Source organism: Mytilus galloprovincialis, chromosome 1 (genome assembly GCF_965363235.1).
Source record: "Mytilus galloprovincialis chromosome 1, xbMytGall1.hap1.1, whole genome shotgun sequence".
NCBI classification, from domain to species: Eukaryota; Metazoa; Mollusca; class Bivalvia; order Mytilida; family Mytilidae; genus Mytilus; species Mytilus galloprovincialis.
The window spans coordinates 18,552,702-18,575,900 of NC_134838.1; the positions used below are offsets into that span (position 1 = coordinate 18,552,702).

Sequence of the window (23,199 nt, forward strand, 5' to 3'; positions counted from 1 at the left end):
TCTTAATTGATAACATATTTGTTACGTTCGGAGGACGTGTTTTTCAACAGACTGTCGGCATTCCAATGAGAACAAACTGTGCCCCTCTACTTGCCGACTTGTTTCTTTATTATTATGAGTCTGACTTCATGCAGGAACTTCTTAGGAAGAAAGATAAGAAGTTAGCTATATCCTTTAACTCTACTTTCTGCTATATTGATGATGTTCTTTCACTAAATAATTCAAAATTTGGTGACTATGTGAAACGCATCTATCCCATCGAGCTAGAGATAAAGGATACTACAGATACAGTTAAGTCGGCCTCATATCTTGACTTACATCTAGAAATTGGGTGCAACATGTGGAGCAGGATCTGCTTACCCTTCCGGAGTACCTGAGATCACCCCTAGATTTTTGGTGGGGTTCGTGTTGTTTATTCTTTAGTTTTCTATGTTGTGTCATGTGTGCTGTTGTTTGTTTTTGTTTTTCATTTTTAGCCATTGGGTTGTCAGTTTGTTTTAGATTTATGAGTTTGACTGTCCCTTTGGTATCATTCGTCCCACTTTTAGGACACAGAGGCATGATGATTTTTTTTTTGAAGGAAGAGAAGCGAAGCACAAAATGAGGTCTTCTCGTTTAATAGTACAGATACCTAATATTATAATTATAATAATTTTTTGGGCTGTTGTTCTTTCAACCTAATTAGTAGTATTCCAACTCGGTTAACTTACTCATGATTGCGTCATCAAAACCTTCTATGAGTTGGCTCAACTTTACATATTGGAACCTTGCATCAAAAGCTCCAATATAGAAGTAATATCATATAAACATGTACCGGTATGAAAATATGGATATTTGATTTTTTTACGTGTTGATATAATATTTTGAAAAATCGTTGTATTGTTAACAAATGTAGTTTCCGCGTTCATAACTCTGATTCCTTTTCTTAGTTTTAACTTAGTTCTGACCATTTTGATTAAATAAACTCTTCGTTATTTGTAATTGGTTTTGGAAATTCACATGTTTTGACGTCTGTGGCAATTTGGGCATAGTATCTTAGTCTTCTCTTTTCACATTAAGCCAATTAGCTTGCATAATTATCAACATCATCTATAAGTGTACTTAAGTCGTGATTTAAAGTAAACGGAATAAAGTTAACGGTATTGCTACAATAGATGACATCAAGATGTTCGTTGACAACGGATACTTTTAGGAGATATGGTTCCAGACTTTCTCCGTTACTTTTTTTCATATGCTAACCGACTTGAAAAAGTCTGTGACTAACAATATCTGATATGATAGATTTACTTTTGTATTAGCTTCAATAAAGGTTCGTAACATAGATTTTAAAACAGAGGTGGTGCAGATGAGGAAAGATGTAGATACTATTGTTTTGTCTGATGTAATTAATACCCTATTGTTTCTGTATGAATGTATGCGTCGAGTTGAATTTATCATCATGGACTATTTTTAAGATGTTAACATGAACACCCAAGCAAGACCTACAGAGGTCAAATATAAGCAATATAAGTTTACTCTGTTTGTTTATTACCATTTTTTGTTTAATATGCTCTTATCTCAAAACTTGAATAAATATGTGGATCCAATGTTTCTATATATTAATCTTTCCTATTCAAAAAAACATGATTGAAACCCATTCGAAGCTATTATTTTCTACAAGACTTCAAGTTTTGAGTTTCATTCAGGCAAGTATATTGTTTATCCTTTCTCCCCAAGATTGTGATACCTGCTGGATGAATTGATGAAGGAATCCATCCGTTCGTTAGTCTGTGCTTTCATTTCCTTGTTTATTTGGCTATCCCACCATTTTAAACGCAACTGCTGAAGTACTGATGAACAGTTTTGTTATAGACTTTATTATCTTCACACTACAGTTCACGTTGGCATTCGCTTCTCCATACTCCTGTACCTGGATTAAGAACTTTTCACTATTTAATTCAAATGTATACATTTATATATGTGATTTAAAAAAAAATAACGGTGTATATGAGCAATCATATACTTTGCCAGTAGTTACTGTATGTTTATTGTCATCCGATGTACTTTGCAGTTAGTGATATTTTATAGTATATAAAGTACAATCATAAGGTTTTATTTCATTGGTTTTTTTCTGTAATGACAGTATCAATTACATAAATAATATCTACACAATGCTTTTTTAATGTCATTGCACAAAATTGATAATTGTCACAATATTTTATTCTTTATTAAGTCCCTGACAGACCACCAGAGGTTTCCCCTGGAAGTTATGTTGTATCGGTTGAAGGCTGTAGGAATAACAATCGTAATGTGACTTTGTATTGGAAGGTGAGTGCCCAATTTTAATTACTTTAACATTGTAAGAAAAAATATTGTTATATGTTATTAATTTTCATACTGATAAAATTTTTGAATTATTGCTATAATCAAATTTAATTTTGATGTGTTTTCTGAGGAACAAGTATTTCATTATTTTTTTCAAAACGAATGCAACCAAGACAGCAACACACTGCATACAGCTATGCTGCAAATATTATTAAGGAATGGTCGCATGTTCTTATTACCTCCTCATATATGCCAAAAGCAAATGTAGGAAATGCAAGACAACTGCTAGACTCTTTTTAGTTATTTGGTTTAGACTTGTCTAGCCCGGACATAAGTCATTTTCAATTTTTCTTCTGTTGTAACTTGCCAAGGCTAGGTTTATGACAAAATGGTTCTGGCTCTGCATCATTTTACCAACCCTTTTTGTGTATTTTATTATGTTTCTGACGTTAGAGCTTTCATAATAGCCTGTATCTACATCATAAAGTTTCCTGAGTTATAAAATACTTTAAAAAGCCATTTGCATAGGAACATTCCGTGGAGAATTTTCCTTGAAAATCGGTATTTTTGTTAATTTTCTTTCGTCAGGTTGTTGAGAACATCAATGTATATGTTAACTAAATGTCTTGGTAATGAAATTATTGCCAGGTGAACATATCTGTCTGGAATGTTTCATTTGTCCTTGCTGTCATCCTTATTATTTAACAGCGATTGAAAATAAGTAGGCTAGACATTTCAGCGTCTGCACTTTTGTTTCTATAAATAGATTGTTATCTTTATAATTGTAAGAAAAAAAGAAGTTTGTATATATGTCATTAATTTACATAATGATAATATTTTTGAATAATTGGATATTGAAAATGAGAATATTGTACTTATATATGCCATTGATTTACATAATAATACTATTCATGATTTATTGGATAATTTACATTATGATATTAGTTTGGAATTATTGCTGATCCAATAGTCAAATTTAAATTTCGATTTGCTTGTTTTAGGACTTGCCAGAAACATACCAAAATGGTCAAATGTTAGGATACATTATAAGCGTATCATCAGAGGATGGAAAACTGTCTACTAACCCTATCATCAGCAGAACATTTACATCCCTGCTTCTACCTTGTCGACAAGAAGTACTTGTATCATTCTTCTCAAAGAATGAGATCGGAGACTCGCTTGAACCATCGAATATATCTATACCGATAGCTAACAGTAAGCATTATTATTCCTACTGAAAGAAGTCTTTTAAAGAACCAGTTCTTGTTTTATTAACTCACTTCTCATTTCAGAGCCTTTCTATTAATAAATTTACGCAGTGCCGTTGGTGCTTCCCTAGGTTGTTTTACGTGTTCGTTTTTATTCTATGGTTAGTCAGCACTTGAGTGTTGACATAAATATCAATTATATGGTTATTTATTTTCATTTTTTTTTAGATAAATTTACTGTTTGCAAAAATATGAATTATTCTAAATACTAAGGACTTTCTTATCCCAGGGAAAGATACCTTAGCCTTATTTGGCAGAACTTTTTTGAATTTTGGGTCATCAATGCTCTATAACTTTATACTTGTTTGTCTTTCTGACTTTTTTCTCTGAACTTCACTGATGAGTCCTAATGTAGATGTAAAGCGCGTCTGACGTATTAAATTTTAAGCCTAGTACCTTTGATAACTATTAGCATGTCGAAATGTGTGATTGCATTTCTCTGTCCGGAATTTTCTGGCACTTATTTGTACTGTAGTCCTGTGATGTAATGTTGTCCTTTTAGCGTTATATCTTGCATTGCCATAAAGGCGCGAGGTTTGGCTAGCCATAAAACCAGGTTCAATCCACCATTTTTTCTTAAAATGTCCTGAACCGATTCAGGAAAATGGCAGTTGTTATCTTATAGTTTCTTTCTGTGTGTTACATTGTCGTTTGGTTTTTTGTTGCACTTTAGTGTTTCTGTTGTTTCGTTGTTTTCCTCTTATAGTTGATGTTTCCCTCGGTTTTACTTTGTAACCCGGATTTGTTTTCTCTCAATCAATTTATGACTTTCGAACAGCGGTATACTAATGGTGCCTTTATTTATGTTAATCAAAAGATTGAGAAACGAAATCAACAAAAAATCAGGGTCTAATCTAAAACAGAAAGCTCAAATGAAAAGTAAAACTGTTGAAATTGAATGACAAGTTAAGAAGTTTTATTCATATTATTGAAATTGATAGTTACAAAAACATTCAAATAAGTTAATAACAATTTCTAAATAGTGTCTATCATAATGAGTTCAAATGTACAATACGTTTTATGTTCCAGCTATTTTACCTCCAAGTAGAATTATAGTTGAGGCCCAGAATACTTCTAAAGATACCACTGTAAGTGTAAGTTGGACACCAACAGAGGATGAGAGAATTACATTCCACACTGTATACTACTGTCAGTTTGACACACAATGTACAGTAAGTTATTTATATTTATTAATTTGCTTTTGAATTGAAATTTTGTATTTGCGCCAAACCCGCATTCGTCTACAAAAGACTCATCAGTGACGCTCGAATAACAAACAGTTGAAAAGGGCCAAATAAAGTACAAAGTTGAAGGGCATTGAAGACCAAAAATTCCAAAAAAATTTGCAAAATATAGTTAAGGTAATCTATTCCCGATGTTAAACATACATGTGTTATTTTGTAATGGATTTTAAAATGATGGATATTTCAAAACGGAGAAGAACTACACAAGATTCATTTTATATATAACTTCCCAACTGCATATAGATATAGGAAGATGTGGTAGGAGTGCCAATGAGACAACTCTCCATGTGTAATTGTTTAGATTTGCTATTTAGTGTAAAAGAATAGCTAGTTCTTGAGCTATTTATGCATTGCTAAAAGCCTATATACAATCAATAATTTGAAATATTTTTTTCATGGACTATGATAAATTTACAAGCTTTAGAATACACGTTGTTCTTGCCCATTTGACATGATTAATATAACAGTGATCTTTTTATGTAGTTCAATGATCCATGGCATGATTTCATTTCTTATTATATGTTAGTAATTCATCGTTTTAAAATTTAATGTATTATGTGAAACGTTTACAAAAGAATACAGCAAAATATTACAATTGATTGAAAACGTCCGAAATATGTTGAATCAACCAGAGTCACTTTTTATTTAGGTATCCACAATATCGATGAAGTTGTGAGGTGAAAATGTTTATTATTTTTGGACGAAGGTCAATTTGATGATTTTAAGGCAGTATTGGTCTAACTTACAATATTTTGACACAACAGGCTGATATTTGATTCTCTGAGTTTTGACACATTTTGGTTTCGGAAACAAGGTATTAGTTGTAGTTTACAGTCAGTATACGACCGCAAACAAATTTTGCGTTCGTAATTATTGGTATCACGTCATCATCGTCATCAGCGTCGTCCGAAGACAGTTAATCTCCGGACAATAACTTTCGTCTAAGTGAATGGATCTCTATTTAATTCAAACACAAGGTTTGAAATCACAAAAGGAAGGTTGGGATTGATTTCAGGGTTTATGGTTCCAACAGTTTAGGAACAAGGGGCCCAAAAGGTCAAAATAAGTATTTTTCTAGTTTCCAGATAATAACGTATGTGTAAGTGTATGGATCTTTTTGAAACTGTACCACAAGATTCCATTCCAAAAAAGAAAGGTTGGAATTGATTTTTGAGGTTATGGCCCAAACTGTTCAGGAATTAGGGGCCAAAAACAATACTTTTCTAATACTTTGTATACATTGCTTATTTCTTGACCAATTTCAATGGGGTTTTATTCTTGAATTCTGAGGGTTCGTGAATATGCTGTATCTAACCGTGTATTAAGTTATTGGAATTGTATCCCCTTTTTTGAATTGGTCAACATGAGGTTCAAAGGGTCCAAAATTAAACTTTGTTTGATTTCATCAAAAATTGAATTACTGAGGTTTTTTGATATGCCGAATCTAACCTTGTATTGAGATTTTTAATTTTGGGTCCCATTTTCAAATTGGCCTAAATTGGGGTTCAAAAATCAATAAATAAATATATGGGGTTCGTTGGTATGCTAAATCTAACCATGTTTTTGGAATTTTGATTTTTGGGTCCTGTTCTCAAATAGGTCTACATTGAGATCAAAAGGGTCCAAAATAAAACTTTGTTTGATTTGATCAAAAATCGAATTATTGGGGTTCTTTGATATGCCGAAAATTCAATTTTGTTTGATTCTTTGATATGCTGAATCTAATCATGTATTTAGATTCATTCTCCTCATTCATGTGGATTCCAGGAACTTTCATAAAAACACAATTTTACAGGGATTCATGGCATACGAATGTATATTCAGATTGTTTGTCTATATTTCAGACTGATATTGAATGGATTAGGGTACCAATGAATTCTACCTTACTTACAATTGAACATTTAGAGTTTGATAAGAAGTATAGATTTGGTGTATCGTCTGACATCGACCAAGTTAGTTCTGGATTTGAATGGGAAGACTGTTATTATCTAACAGGTTTGGGTATGTAAAACTACTTAAAGTACTCTAAATCCTATAAATTTAACAATTCGAAAAAGTATCAATTTTTTTCTAATTTCTCTAACTGAGTGATGCTGAAATTTATATTTAAACTGAATTTAATCCGGGTATCTATAATGACAAAGAGGGACAACAGATACCAGAGCGACATTCAAACTAATAGATCGAAAATAGACGGCTAAAAACGACAAAGATAAAAAGACAAACAATAGTACACTTAGAAAACTGAAGACAAAGAAACACGAACCCCATCTAAAACGGGGGGTGATCTCAGGTGCTACGGAAGGGGAGAAAGATCCTACTCAACATTTGCATCAGTCGTGTTACTCATATGATTACAAACGGTTAATGTGGTCTAATTCGGTAGGTTATATTCGTGAAAATGAAACGGGATTGTAAACACTCGGAACATATCCGATATTATCTGTGAAACGGATATTTCATAACGATCAACCAACTTGGTATGGCGTCTGTAAAATTAAGGGCAAATGAGTTTATTTACTGATTTGAAAAAGCTCTGTTAGTCTAGTATTATTTCTAATTTAGTTTCTTGTTTATAATTTGGAATTTAGTATGGCGTTCATTATCAATGAACTAGTATATATATTTGTTTGGGGACCAGCTGAAGGACACCTCCGGGTGTGGGAATTTCTCGTTGCATTGAAGACCTGTTGGTGACCTTCTGCTGTTGTTTGTTCTATGGTCGGGCTGTTGTCTCTTTGACACATTCCCCATTTCCATTCTCAATTTTATTGCTACATGTTAAGGGTCTGACATTTTTTTTCAGTCCAACCATAGCTGTTTAAGTATCAATATCACAATTAAAACCAAGGAGTTAACAAAGACTCACAAAACCAAAGGACATTTACATCAACAGTTATAAATAATAAATAAGAAACAACACGAAATCCACTAAGAACCGGGAGTAAAATCAGGTGCTCCGGAAGGGTAAGCATTTCCTGCAAGTGTTTTATGTAAAACTAAGATAGAATTGACAAATTCCAAGAGCACAATAATATACATTTTGATTTAATCTTATACAATTCAATGACTGTTTAATATTGAAATAGTCTACATATTGTAGATTAACAGCAAATCAGATTTAAATTTTAGCTCCGTCTCCTCCAACCCAAGTTGATGTGGTGGCATTTCCTGAAGACGGAATAACAGTTGATTGGTCAGACCCAAAGTGTGGGGATTCCCCTTACATTGAGTTTTTCAAAGTAACCTGGTGTACTGCAAGCAAAGGTACCACCGACTGTTCAGGTTGGTACTTAAATGCTCGAATTTTGAAAATGTAATAAATGTAATTTTATTTGTATTCTTGTCTATCATTTTTGCTGATGTAATTTGTCTATTGAGTGTCTATATGCCAGTATTTTTGTTTTTGTGTTTTATAGTTTTTGTATTTACAGAGATAAAGATTATAACTCTATTTTGACTGCTGTATCCCATTTTTTAAACTTTTTTTTTATCTATATTTTTGTTTGTTTTGCTCACTTTATATTGTCAATATAATGAAAATTTATGTGACTTGCTGTGTCATAAAATTTAAAGGTTTAGCTAGCTATGAGACTAGGTTTAATCCATCATGTTCTGCGCAAGGTATTGCCTGTACTAAGTCTGGATTATAACAGTTGTCTTCCATTCGTTTAATGTGTTTTAGCTTTGATTTGGCCATTTGAAAAAGGTCTTTCCGTTTTGATTTTCCTTAGAGTTCGGTATTTTTGTTATTTAATTTTTATACGCCCGTCAAAATTTTGACGGGACGTATTATGGTATACAAATGTCCGGTGTCCGTCCGTCCGTCTGTCCGTCCGTCTGTCCGTCCGTCTGTCCGGCGTAAACATGTCGCACCGAGAACGACTTATCCAAATTTCATGAAACTTAATATAGTTGTTTCTTATGATGGTCAAATGATCTGTATACTTTTTGGTGAAAATAAAAAAAAAAAAATTTAAACTTTTTGAGTTACGGCACTTTGTAACTAAAACAGGGGTGTGTTTTTTTTCACATGTCGCACCGTATCTCAAAAACGTTTCTTGATTATTGCTTAAAACTTTACACACTTCTTAGTTATATTAATCTTAAGATCTGTATACTTTTTGGTGATGATTCAAAATTTCATATTTGAGTTTTTGAGTATTTTGTAAAAAAGGGGGAGGTTTTTTTTACATGTCGCGCGGTATCTCAAAAACGATTTATGATTATTGCTTAAAACTTTACACACTTCTTTGTTATATTAATCTAAAGATCTGTATATTTTTTGGTGATGATTCAAAATTTCATTTTTGAGTTCTTGAGTATTTTGTAAAAAAGGGGGAGGGTTTTTTTACATGTCGTGCCGTATCTAAAAAACGATTTATTATTATTGCTTAAAACTTTACACACTTCTTTTTATATTAATCTAAAGATCTGTATACTTTTTGGTGATGACTCAAAATTTTATTTTTGAGTTATTGAGTATTTTGTAAAAAAGGGGAGGTTTTTTTTTACATGTCACGCCGTATCTCAAAACAATTTATGATTATTGCTTGAAACTGTACACACTTCTTTGTTATACTAATTTAAAGATCTGTATACTTTTTGGTTTGATTCAAAATTTTATTTTAGTGATATTTGTAAAAAAAAAAAACAGGGTGGGGGAAGGGGGGGAGGGTTTCACATGTCCCGCCGTGTCTCAAAAACAATAAATGGTTATTAAACTAAGGATTTTCTTATTCCAGGCATAGATTACCTTAGCCGTATTTGGCACAATTTTTTGGAATTTTGGATCCTCAATGCTCTTCAACTTTTTACTTGTTTGGCTTTATAAATATTTTGATATGAGCGTCACTGATGAGTCTTATATAGACGAAACGCGTGTCTGGCGTACTAAATTATAATCCTGGTACCTTTGATAACTATTATTGCTTAAAACTTCCTTAGAAACTATTTATGATTATTGCATAAAACTTCCACACAAGACGTCGGGCGTATTATGCGCTCATGGCGCAGCTGTTTATTTGTTTTATAATGAACTAATGACTTTAGATTTTGTATAGAAGAATAATTCATCATATTTTTAACTATATAGTCTTTTCAGTTAACAATATAAATAATCCACTACTGTTATTTTCATATGTTCGCTATATTTTCTCTTCACGCAGCATACTTGTTTGCTTTTTAGTTATCACATGAATGAGAAAACGTAAATTCTATTCCATGTTGCAACATTTTCAAATCGGACCAGTACTTATTTGTGAAAACCAGCTTCATAATTGTGTCATTAGAAGGTCCTTCAAGATTTTGTTTTAAGATTCGGGTGTAATTTAAAAATGGTTTACTCAAATCTGATTTGATCAAACATGTATTATTGTCTATATTTAGATTACGCCTCTATTGTTCTCTTTCCAATATTTTTTTAATTGATTTGAAATTTCCACTTGTCAATGGCTTTAAAGTAGCGATCGTATAATACGAAAATCGAAATGACCAGCGTTTTTTATCATTTGCAATTTATAACAAGAAGTGACTATCAATTTCGTGAAATGCCTTTTTTCAAAGTAGACATCTCTGTCAATAAGTACCACAACTTTGAGTGTCTAGAGTTTCATGACAAATAATGACCTGAAAAAAACTCACTCTAATTAAAAATGGTTGATTTTTATATATAATCCCTATTACCTTTTTTGTTTTTGTGACATCACAGAATGAGACTTATTGTTTGTTTTAAATGAGAAGCACGACGGATGCCACATGTGAAGCAGGATCTGCTTACCCTTTCAGAGCACATGAGATCACCCCCTTTTTTTGGTCGGGTCTTAGTTATTTAATCCTTAGTTTTTTATGTTGTGATTTTTGTACCATTGTTTGTCTGTATTTTTCTTTTTTTTAGCCATGACGTTGTCAATATAAAAAAAGGAGATGTAGTATAATTACCAGTTGCCAGTTTATTTCCGATTATGAGTTTGAATATCCATATGGAGTCTTTCGCCCCTCTTGTTGAATGATCATCATGACGATTGCGAACAATGAGGCTGTAAACATGAGAAAATTCATTACAAAAGATTTAATTTTCAGACAGTAGGTGTTTATTGACATGTTACTTCATAGTTCTACCCTGAGAGGAAACACAACACCAAGAGACATAGAGAACAAACATATTGATACTGAGAAAGTAATATCTAATTCTATTTATTTTGGTATAATTTAATTTTCTATAGGTGTTGAAGAAGGTATGGAAATTCCATCGACTGAACCAACTAAGCTGGTAATTCCAAATCTAAAGGCGGGAACTTCATATGGTGTCCAAATCCAGCAGATAACAGGCGATGGAAGAATTAGTGATTACAGTGATATGGTGTATATACGGCCTACAAATAATGGTACCTATCCTAGTGATTAAAATACAAAACTATTCTCTCTCTGTAATTTCTATTTCGTCAATAGAATAAAATATTTAAACATCTTTTTAAATCTTCTTTCGGATATGGATACAATTGAAATTATGATTGATTAATTGGTTGATTATTTTATACGCCACTTTCAACAAATTTGTGATTTTTCGTTGCGGTCAGTTATTATTGGTATGGGACGGCGGAGTGCTCGGAGAGAATCACCAAACCTCCGGTAGTAAAACTAACAATCCTAGTCAATAAGATTTTGATTTGATTACGTTTTGTATGCATACATATATACAGTATGAATGTCTTTCAAGTCAGGAAAATCTCAAAATCCTATATATGACATTGAAGAGATAGTTTGGTTACTTTCCATCAATATTGGTGCAAGTTATAAAAATATTTATCACCCTATAATTTAAAGATAACAAGTCAAAACAATTTTCAAAAATATCTATTCTATAATGAAATACTTTACATACAATGAACTACTCAGTGTCAATGGATCAATACCTTAACAATATAAATCAAATATCTTCTATATGTACTTTTGTAAAAGGGCGATAACCAGTGGTTATGCAATTGTTCTTTTAAGGAGGTAGACCTAGGTTAAGGGAAATAACTCTTAAAATCATCAGTACGTTTGTGTCAGCCATTTTCATAAATATGTTCTAAGCTTCTAGGATACATAGACTATTTCCAATCTGTTTCAGGTAAATGCTTAAAATTCATTGACGAAACTTGACTTTTACAAACGTATAACTGATTTAAAGAGTTATCTCCCTGAACCAAGGTCTACCCCCTTAAATGAGTGAAATAAACAACTATTTGTATTAAGTGTTATCCTTTTTAGCTTTTTCTAGGTCACATATCTCAAATCATAATTTCAAAAAATAAATGTCGTTTTAATGAACCAGTTAGTTATGATTGTTCATTCAAACATTTTACATTTCAATCTCAATATTCTTCACAGTTTTCACCAATCTTTTTATATTCACTTTTTGTCATAAGTATATATGATGCGATTAAAAAGTTTACGACATAACAATTGACAATTAGCTCAGTTTTAAAATTCCTTTTATCTGATATATTCTTACTTGAATATGTTTATATACTGATTTTTAGGCGTACATTTCGTCCTAATAACCCTATTTTGATGGATAATTGGTCAGAGTATCGTTTTCTTGATTAGGTCTGTGACTCGAATGTTTATATTTGTAACAATATTTAGCATATAAAATGCTAACAAAATGGTTAGGTAAGTCGATTTATTAGAAGGTAAAAATCAAGACAACACACAAAAATAGAGTACATGCATGAACCCAAACAGAAGCAGCACCAGGGCTGCGTTCAATATCGTAGCAGCTACGTAGTGCTGTGTAGATTTTGATTATTGCACGTGTATAGACTAGTTGTTACATAGATATTGATAGCAGCTATGTAGCCGCTACGTAGCTGCTGCGATATTGAACTCAACCCTGGTGTGTCTACAAGATCAAAGAGGTTCCATCGATATTCTTCGATATTCTTCGATATTAGCATAAAAAGATCAATTCCAACTAGAATCTATGAAAATGTGATGTACTCAACTTTACATTCCAATTCACATCTGAAGCGTACGATCTGATCCGTCGAATGAAGTTTACATTTCTGAACTAAATCGTTATGCTTGTGCATGTTAACCTTATACGGACTTTCTTCATATGGTTGTGCTCCTTCCACAAAAACTGATCCAATAGAAATACAAAAAAGAACGACCAAATTCGACTCAACATTAGTTTCACTCTAAAAATAACAACATGCTTTTGTGGTAATAATTCTTTAAATACAATAAAGTCGTCTGATCTTTAGTTTAACCAACTGTGGGCTATACCGGACTGGGATCCTTTAAGGATGTTCGCTTGTCATGTTTTGGAATTTTTGTCAGATTTTCGAAATCCTCTGATTTTATCCATTTGAATGCCTTGAAAATTTTTGCCCATTACCCCCGATTTTTCTTTTTATAAAACTTTTGCATGTATAATAATAAGCCATTTTTAAAGTCTTATAAAATTTTATTTATTTTTTAATGGGTTTTGAGAACTTTAACTTTTCAATGATAAAGATACGAAAAATCAAGAGAGAACATTTTCCCGCCAAAATTTCAATGGCTTATATCTCGAAAACAAGCACATGGACCCCTATATATTTGTTTTGCTTTTTTGATTCCTTAATTAATCACCTATCAATATGTACTAGTGTTATGGAAAGTTATTTATGTTGAAACTAAGTAGCAAACTTTCTTAATTGCACTGATACGTTGCATTAAGAGTGGTTATGACGTACCGGGTTATGGTTTTCCATATTACATTTTTACTAACTTTCTATGCTTCAGACTTGGCAACGTCGGAAATAACAAGTATAGCAGTAGGGGGAACTTTCTTATTCATGTTGGCAATTGCAGGAGCTGTTTTTATCTATAAGTATGTGTTTTATTAATTTTCAAATATATAATATTAGTAATGGAACAAAAAAAATTTAAATCCTAGTTCAGATCAGAATGATTATTTTCAGTCGTCTTTTTTTTTTTTCTTCGGCTAAATGGAATAATTGTGTTAAATAGAATGAAAGCCTTTTTAAATCTTATTTAAAGATATTAAAAGAGTTGCAGTTTATAAATAGAAGTTATGTTCTATGATTTTGAAATTTTCAGAGAAACATTTTTTTTTTAAAAAGTATATCAAATAAGTATGTAAAATTAACAGTGCATATTGTTGTAGATAATTCATGATTTATTTTATAAAGGCGAACAGCCCATGGTATCAGGGAAATTAAACGACCTTTGGATATAGACACTCCAAAGATAAACATATCGATAGGAAATACGGTAGGTATCAAATAGTCTCTGTTATTTACCGTTTTCCTGGTACAATTAGATAAGTTAAATTAGTGATCGCAAATTTCCCACCTGTAGGAACTGAGGAAAATAAAAAGAAGTTACAGACGGACAGATATATTTCCCCAACTGTGCCGAGCGGGGATATAACACAAGCTGTTACTTGTTAATTGTAAAACAGATTATCAACATAAGATTTGTAAAATTCATTATTCGGTTAAATGTAAATTCATAAAAATACTTAACTCCGAGTTAAATTCAAAACGGACAGTCCTTAATCAAAATAAAACGTCCGAACTCTTAAAATTTAAATGTTGCAAAAATAGTTAAACTTATTTAATGTTTTCAAAATATTGTTAATAACATTTTGCTTTTCCCGATACACAAACACTCAAAAGCGGGTAAGAAAAAAATATTATGTATTAAGTTTTGACACAAAATCGCAAAGCGCAAGCAAAAAGACAGAATAAGAGATATTTAAATGATTTTTTTTTATTTTTTATCTCAAACCACTGTGAGAATACTTTTCTTTAATTGTAGGTTTTACCATATTCATCGCAATTAAGCAAAGACAGTGGTAGAAGTAGTTTGGCATCAGATGGTTTACAATCTCCTGCAGTAGATAACAAATTAGATGTATTTCCTCTACCAGAAGAAACTACAGGAGTAAACAGCAATCAAAAATCTAGCGACGATCATAAAACAAGTTCTAAACAGGACTGTAGCCCAGGTTATTCTAAAATGGCATTAGAGACTGATACAGCATCATCAAAACAAGAAAACACTTTTAAGAACATCACTGATCCACCAATTTTTAGTGTGTCTCGTGAGGATGAGAGGAGAAAATCTGAGAAGACGTTAAATCCCAAACATAATGGTAATTATCAATTTATACTCACTCCTATTTTTGGATTGATATGTCTTATCATTTTCATGTTTCCATTTGTTTATATTACTCTACTCCGTAAAAATAGTAAAGAAAAACGTATTATACGTTACTGAAGTGGAATCTAAAAAAGCGAAGTCGAATAAAATCACCAGGGCCAAAAAAATAAGACAATTATATTCATGCTCGTTATTGTATTTTACCTTCAATTTTTTTTTTGTTATAAAGTATACATGTATATCATGTGATTGTTTCCACATTAGTTCATAAAAAAGTAATCACCTGTGCAAATAGTTTAATACATTCATGATGTTTTTCAAGTTAACATGGATTCTGTGGATGATGTTTGGTTGCTGCTTGAACATTAATGAATAAGCTAACTTTCCTATGTTTATTTATGCATTCTAAAAAAAAATAATGGTATATTGGTTTTTTTTTTGTGTATCTCTTCAAAAAATTATTCCTTGCAATTCTGTTTCATAATATATATTACAGAAATTTCTCTATCATTATTATTATTCCTTGAAATTTTGTTTCATAGATGATCAGTTTTCAAGGAACTTCCATTATACAAAAATTATTCCTATTACCTACTTTTTATTCAAGAAACTTCTCTTAAATAAATATTATTCCCGGAATTAATTTCTAATGCATAATAATTATCCCAGGAACTTCTCTATTATAAAAATTATTGCTAGAATTTTTTGATACTAATTATATACCTGAAATTTCTTTTTTATTATAATTTTTCCAAAAACTTATCGTACATCATTATTATTCGTGGTGATTATGTAACAATATAGATATATTCCAAAACGTCAAGCTTGTAGAATTATTTTTATTTAATATTTCCATTCAATTAGAAAAAATGTTAACTTAATATTTAATATCAATATTTTTCACAGAACTTTTATCATATTACAAAAGTTTCATAATATAATAATTCATCGAGAGTGTATGAAATGGAAATTGATAAAATGTTATATGGTTAAAGTTCTGAATCGAACTTTTGCCATGTAATGAAAGTTTTAGGAACAAATATCATGGCTAAATTTTATTCTGCTACATGCTTGGCCATTCAAATCTACATTATAATTATAATATAAGTCCCGAGTACATTATAGTTTGTTTATAGGTTTTTAACTCTGATGATTCAAACTGGGTCGAAATAAATTTTGCGTAAACGTGATTTTATTTCAGTCGTTTAAGGACAATTCCAATGTTTCAAAATACGAGGATATTTGGAAAGATAACATTCAAGTTTGAAATATATTATATTAGAGCTTTCTTACAAATTGACGAAAGGTACGAACGAACGTAAAGGGAGCACGTATTTCATTTCCACAATAACAGTTAAAAGAGTCTTTGTGCTATCCAGTAAAACAGGATTCTTTTCTAAATCAAGTTTATTTTTCAAAAATAATAATATTGCAAATAATACACGATTTTAATTTAATCAAACAGAGAAAAATAGTGTCAAATACACTTACGTCCGATACGTTATTTCCGTAAACAACGAGTACACACATTTCAGCGGGAATTTTTTAAGCACGAGTTTTACGATTACGGATTAACTTTTCAATGGCATTATTGAAGTACGTTAGTCTTAATTTAACGACAAGATTCACATTTATTTTTATTTTGTATAGTACACTTTCAACAAATTGTCAAAGTGGAATATCGAGATTTGATAAAAAAAAAATTTTGCTACAATGTTTTTAAAAAGTAATGTTGAATAAATCTAGAAAAACAGATTTTGTATATCAAGAAAATAAATCTACAATTTTTCACCATATACATTGTGGATTTTAATATAATGACGATTTAACAGTACACATGTTTGGAAGATAGACGCAAAGTTGTCACTTATCGTCCAGTGGCTAATATTTCATGAATGTTCAGGACTATAGGCAAAACGCAATTATACGCTAAAATATTCGTTCCATTGCTGCGGTGTATCATGTATACACATTTAGGGGGGGGGGGGGTGAATATTACCAGAGGAGAGGCGATGATTGAAAAGTTATTAAACGCGCACCAGCATATGGCAAAGTATGAAGATAATCTTTTTTATTCATTTTCATTTTATTATTTTGAGCGTTGAAAATTTTGAATCAAGGAAGTATTTGTGTTTTAATTTTTTCTTATTTTTCTGTAAGGGAAGAGGACAATGTATTTGTTTTGACATTTTCTGAGGTTAAACAGTGCAACATTGTAATATTGAAGAGTAGGGGAGGGGTCGGTTTTTAGTCTTTAAGGGACATTTTATTCGTCTGACTACTAGATGTATTTGGATATTTTGTAGTGTTACCTCCTCCGACCTGGTGGTATCATATTTTAACCTATCGTACGTCCCGAAATTCTAAATATATCTCAAGAAAAGTCCAATTTAATAACTGTCGTTGCATGTAAGATAATTGTCCAAAATTCCACGACTATTATCTAAATATGTCAAAATAAAGGATCCCTAAAACGAGTCTTACGTATGATTCGTCAAGCATACGTACCTTTCGTCAATTTGTAAGAAAGCTCTATTAGTAGACTAGTTTGTGTGATGCAGTATGTATGTTATCAATTTTTACTGTGTAAATAAATAAAATTGAATAACAATCAAAATGACAAGTGTTTTATAAATATTGACACGTTTAATGATATGATTAAGCTTAGTTTATTACAACCATTGTATATTCAGCATCACATTTGATTTTTTTTTCTTCTTCTTTTTCAGAAAATGAAAATACAGATAGTTATATAAAGCATGTTGAAAAAGAGTCCAATGTTACAGCAAATATTATGCTCGAATCTGGGTCTGTTAGTGATCCATATGTTTATCAGCCAGAAGTTCAAATGTCAAAAACTTGTGGACAGCCAATTAAGGACCAACCATATATCAAAACAGAGACCCTGCAAGCCACTGAAAATACTAGAAACTATGGTATAGATTCTACAAAGAATTGTAAAGTACATGATGGTTTGTTACCTTTGACTGAGGTCAATGATGAGGACTCAGACATAAGTATGATAAGTAATGGTTATCTTCCTAAAGATGCCGTGAATAATCTAGGCATTTCATTACCCAGACATCAACCCTCTGCTCATAATTCAGATAGTTCAACAGTAGAATACCATCATCTGGATTCCATGGAAAATCTTAAGTTACTAGAAGTTTTCAATCCACTGATGACAGCTGCTAGTGCAAAGAAGTACCAAAGTGATGATTTGAAAGAAAAGTTAGGAGAGCAGGATTTTATTACACATAATACTGAACCAGATCAAGAGGATTCAATAAGTAATGGTTACCTCAAGGAAGAAGATATCATGAATCCAGGTGTTATGAATTCACTCAGGGAACGAGACCAAGAAGAATTAAACAGTGCTGGTTACATAAGAGACATAGATGTTGGGATACTGAACAGGGAACCAGCCAAGGAATATCTTAAAGGAACGAATTACTTATCGGAAAATATGAATGGCTGGACAGGTAAAAGTGAAAGTTCTGGAGGATACTTCACAGAGAGAAACTTGCTAAATGGTAACCTTATTGATGATGAAAATGTATCATCCTATGTTTCAGATTCAAATGACACAAGAAAAGTTGAGAATTCATTTGGGTCTGGATATATCACTGAAAACTATTTGCTTGATAGTGAATTTAGTAGAAATGATCAAGGAAGTACCTGTTCTCACTCAGGGGACAGCCGTGTTGGGCAGATAAATTCATCAGCAGAAGATTCATTTCAGGTTGCAAATAAAGAAAGTAAAACTAACGATGGATATATACAACATAATGACATTAAAACATAAGAGTAGGAAGACATCTACCACTGTAAAACGTCAGGTTCAGCTGTTCAAAACCTTTGTCAACATGTTATTTTTTATCATTTTCTCGATATTTCTATCTTTGAAGAGTTCACATATGTTTTTACTTGTATTTGCAGTTTATTTGTTGTTACTACAGTGATATACAGAGTATACACTTGGTTCCTAAGATTTTATTAAGCTTTTGTATCTGACACTTATTTATCCATAATATTTAAGATTGGTTGACAGTTTACAATTTGAATCCATCCATATGTGATTACCGGTATTATTAGTTGTTTCTACAGCTGAATATTTACTATTTACAAATTAATGATTTATTAATTGAAACCTAAGATATTTTAAAATGATTTAACACAATGTAGGGTAAAAGTTGTTCCGTTTAGAAATTCTTAATTTGGATGCAAAAAGGACTAGGAATCATGTCTTCAAAGAAAAACGCCTTAACTTTAATTGTTTGCTATTGAAAGTTATTTCATAATCATTTTTTTTTAAATATGAAATAAAAGTGCACACAAATTGACTTTGACAAAACTTCGGAGAAACAGTATACAGTATGACAGCAATTCCTAGTATCCCATTCACTAGATGATTATTATTTATTTATAACCTGTTTCAGTAATATTGCGGCATTTGTAATAAAAACAAAAAATGCTAAAAATTTTCTTTTATTCTTAATAACCGTAAGATTAAAAAGATCCGTTTGTTTTTATTGTGAAAGTTGAAGCCTGTAATGATATTTGATAGTCTTTGTATGCATTGCCAAATGATATATTTTTTTTAAATTATTAAACAAATTTAATTGGTATATATACTATTATATAAGTATGCGACTGTGATTTTTTTCTCACATTGATGATTGTAAAAAGTAAATTGTATACAATTTTACAGTGTTTATGAACAGATGCAAAGCATGATTAGTTTCTAGGACCTTTATTAATATGATAAAATGTTCAGCCTATATCTGCCTCCTATTATGTTAAGATCAATTGGGTTTTGTTTTTTAATTGATAGGAACGGATTCTTGTTTTGTAGCAGTATACAATTCGATAAGTGTTGTCTAATGCCAACTATATAAATATTGAATGAATGAACAGTGAAGTTACTAGTCGTAGTGTTATTTATGTATACAATTATCTAATTTTTAATTGTTTATATGAAAATAATCAACAGACATTCATAATGTCTTTTTGTATCCACACGATCACTGTCTGTGTCGTTCTGTTCATAATTGTGTAACATAGTCTTCGTTCGTCCTCATGTATTATATAGATTTATATTTGCTGTTATACTCTAGCTTTCATGTTGTTATCATTTTTCATAACTCATTCATATATGATTACTATTTCAAATTATAGTAAGTAGACTTAGGTGTCAGTATATATATATATATATATATATATATATATGTAACAATTCCATCTTCATGCCCTATATATCATGTACTGTATTACGACGTTAGATTAAAACTGACGAGGAAAGGTAACACCCGACCACCCACCGAAAGCTTTATTGTTGCAAAGCCTACGTAGCCTAGTGGTCTAGCGATTCGGATACAGTGCAAGGCGATTTGGTTTCACGATATCTCAGTTGCAAGGTTCGAATCCTGGCGAGGGAAGAACACACAATTTTCGAAAGTAAATTTACAGATCAAACATTGTTGGGCTGATGTTTAGACGAATTATATAAACATGTATATTGCAGATGTTGTGATTTCATGGCTCTGATATCTGATAGTATTCATCGTTTTTCTTATTTTGTATTATTGTTTAAAGTTTTCTTTGAACAACGTCTGTCTTGAATCGTGAATGAAATCTGGCACAACGATGAGTTGTCACTTGATGACAAATAGAAAATGTATTTGAGAGTTTTGTTTTTGTTTGAAGCTTTGGGCATAGTTTTAATTTCTAAATAAGGTTTTTTTTCTTTTTCTTTATAAATGATATTTAGTCAGTAGATTTGCAAACAGTCTTTGTTTATTACCTCAACCCGTTCATTGCATACAATGTGCTTTTTATAACTTAGCAACATAGTGTGTTTTAAAAGTATTAGACAATATTTGTGTTCGCTGTAATACTCTTGCTTTCGGGTTTTTTCAGAAGGCATTAATATATATATGGTATATCCCTTTATTGTTAGTAGATGTACATGTCATATATACTCTATGAGGTCTTAAGTCTCAAATATGTCTAATTATGTTTTGGTGTAGGTATGTTGCTTATACACGATTTAAAAAAATAAGTTAACATGTATTTTCACTTTTTTAAAATGGAGTGAATCGTGGTGCAGAACTGAGATTTGAAAGAACTGTAAATCAGGAATCAGGAGTTATTGCATGCATTTACTATTGTAATTTTTTAAAACTGTTAAAAACTCGCAACAGTTTCTGAAATTAACAGTTGTAATATTATAGCAAAATTAACAAAAAAAATCCCTGGACAATTTTGTATTTGAATGGGAAAGGCTACTCATAATAGTGAAATATAAATTATTAACTAGTACTTTTTTAAAAAGTAAACATGGTAAATAAACTGATTTTACTTTTCTTTTAAATGATTGTTATATGCCAAAAGTATCTTTATTGTACCTCAAATGTTATTTTTTAACATGTGTTGTTCACGATAGATATTATACATATGTTTGCTGTAACACTCTTCCATTCGGTTTTTTAACTGTTTTTAGAAAGGCATTTTGTCCTGTTATTGATTGTAAATTTATATGTCATATATATACAGTGTTAGGTTAGAAACAAGGTCTCAATTATATAGAATATTTATTTCTGTCAGTTATCATTTACTGGTACAGTTTTGTATGCTGCCGACACGTGTCGTTAAATCGAATTTCAAAAAAGTGCCTTCAATACTTAATCAAAATGTTACAAAACAATCGATTTATAAAATTCAGGAATTTTCCATCAATGTAAAAATACAGGGTTAGTTGTTGTTATCGTTGTTGTAGAAAATGATGCATATTGTATAACAACATTGAAATTCTGATATTAAAGGTTCGGTTGTTTACATGAACTTTCTCATTTATAGATTTATTTAACACAAAATCTTAATCAAATCTATCTCTTGAAGTAAATAATGCTATATGATATCATTTTTCTCAATATATAGATGCAATTCAAAGAATTCCAAATGCTTGAAAAAAAAAATCATCATTCTGCGGGACCACTTTGTACTCATGTGTTTAATAAAGGCAACAGTAGTATACTGCTGTTCAAAACTCGTAAATCGATGGACAAAAAACCAAATCGGGGTAACAACCTAAAACCTAGGGAAACGCATTAAAACCTGTTATTCCATGAAACAATCTAAATTACTTTATCACTTTGGTAAAAGAAACCTCGTATCATCATTGTGTTCACAAAAGGCCAAACGTATTTTAATCTTTGATGACCAGTCATGTTAATCATAAAATAGGACAATAAAGAATATACTCAAAACTGGAAGTAACTAATGTAATGATTAACATGATCATAGAACTATAACTGATCGAGGTAAAATATAATCGTGTTTCTTAAGATACCTCGATCAGTTATAGTTCTATATAAATAAACTTAACATAGATACCAGTATTACATTTTGTATTTATGCCAGACTCGTTTAGTCTACTAAAGACTCATCAGTGACGCTCGAATCCAAAAAAGTTAAAGAGGCCAAATAAAGTACGAAGTTGAAGAGCAAAAATTCCTGAAAGATTTTCCAAATACAACTGAAGTAATCTTTTTCTGAGATAGAAAAGCCTAAGAATTTAAAAAAAAATCAAAAGTTTTGTAAACAGCTAATTTATAAATATGACCATATCAATGATAATCCATGTCAGCACTGATTATTGTGCTATTTTTTTAGCAAAATATAGTTGTATTTGGAAAATACCTCAGTTAGTGATTATCGAAATATGTTTCTACATTCTTTAAATGAAATTGTGAGTATCAAATCATTGAACATTTAGCTTTGTTAAATTTATCATAAAACGAAATAACCCCATGTTTAGTATGGATGATGCATTATTAAAGATGCTGTCTTGCATGACTTTTTGGTTCCTAAATTCCAAAAACCTTTTTCTAATGGCATTTTAATAAGCAGTTTAATATAACTTTAATGTGACAATGAGATTTGTAAAAATAATAATTTTTCTAAGAATTGTTTTCAACACTGTAACGTCTAAATAAAGTTATGTACAATTTGGTTTTTTTTCAAGATTTTAGGCAAAAAGAAGCAACAAAAAATGATAAAAATCTTTGTAATTCCTTTGCGAAGTTAACTTACTATTGAGGTCATATGGACTTCTTGTAATTTTTGGCGTACTGATATTTCTGTTCACTTAATTTCAATTTATCAGTCAGGATTCTACCTCGTCCAAATTATCTCCCCATTACGCCAGTTCATTTTCACAA

The 23,199-nt window shown here is 31.1% G+C and overlaps 1 protein-coding gene across 1 annotated transcript; it reads left to right on the plus strand.

The window, feature by feature from the left end:
• The first annotated feature begins 1,345 nt into the window (after positions 1-1,345).
• LOC143061992 (uncharacterized) lies at positions 1,346-21,814 on the plus strand. The gene is made up of 11 exons (XM_076233846.1): positions 1,346-1,412; positions 2,213-2,307; positions 3,306-3,519; positions 4,602-4,744; positions 6,661-6,817; positions 7,949-8,101; positions 11,041-11,202; positions 13,592-13,679; positions 14,002-14,083; positions 14,633-14,969; positions 17,707-21,814. The coding sequence occupies exons 1-11, from the start codon at positions 1,346-1,348 to the stop codon at positions 18,780-18,782; spliced, it is 2,574 nt and encodes an 857-aa protein (XP_076089961.1). The 3' UTR covers positions 18,783-21,814.
• The last annotated feature ends 1,385 nt before the right edge of the window (positions 21,815-23,199 follow it).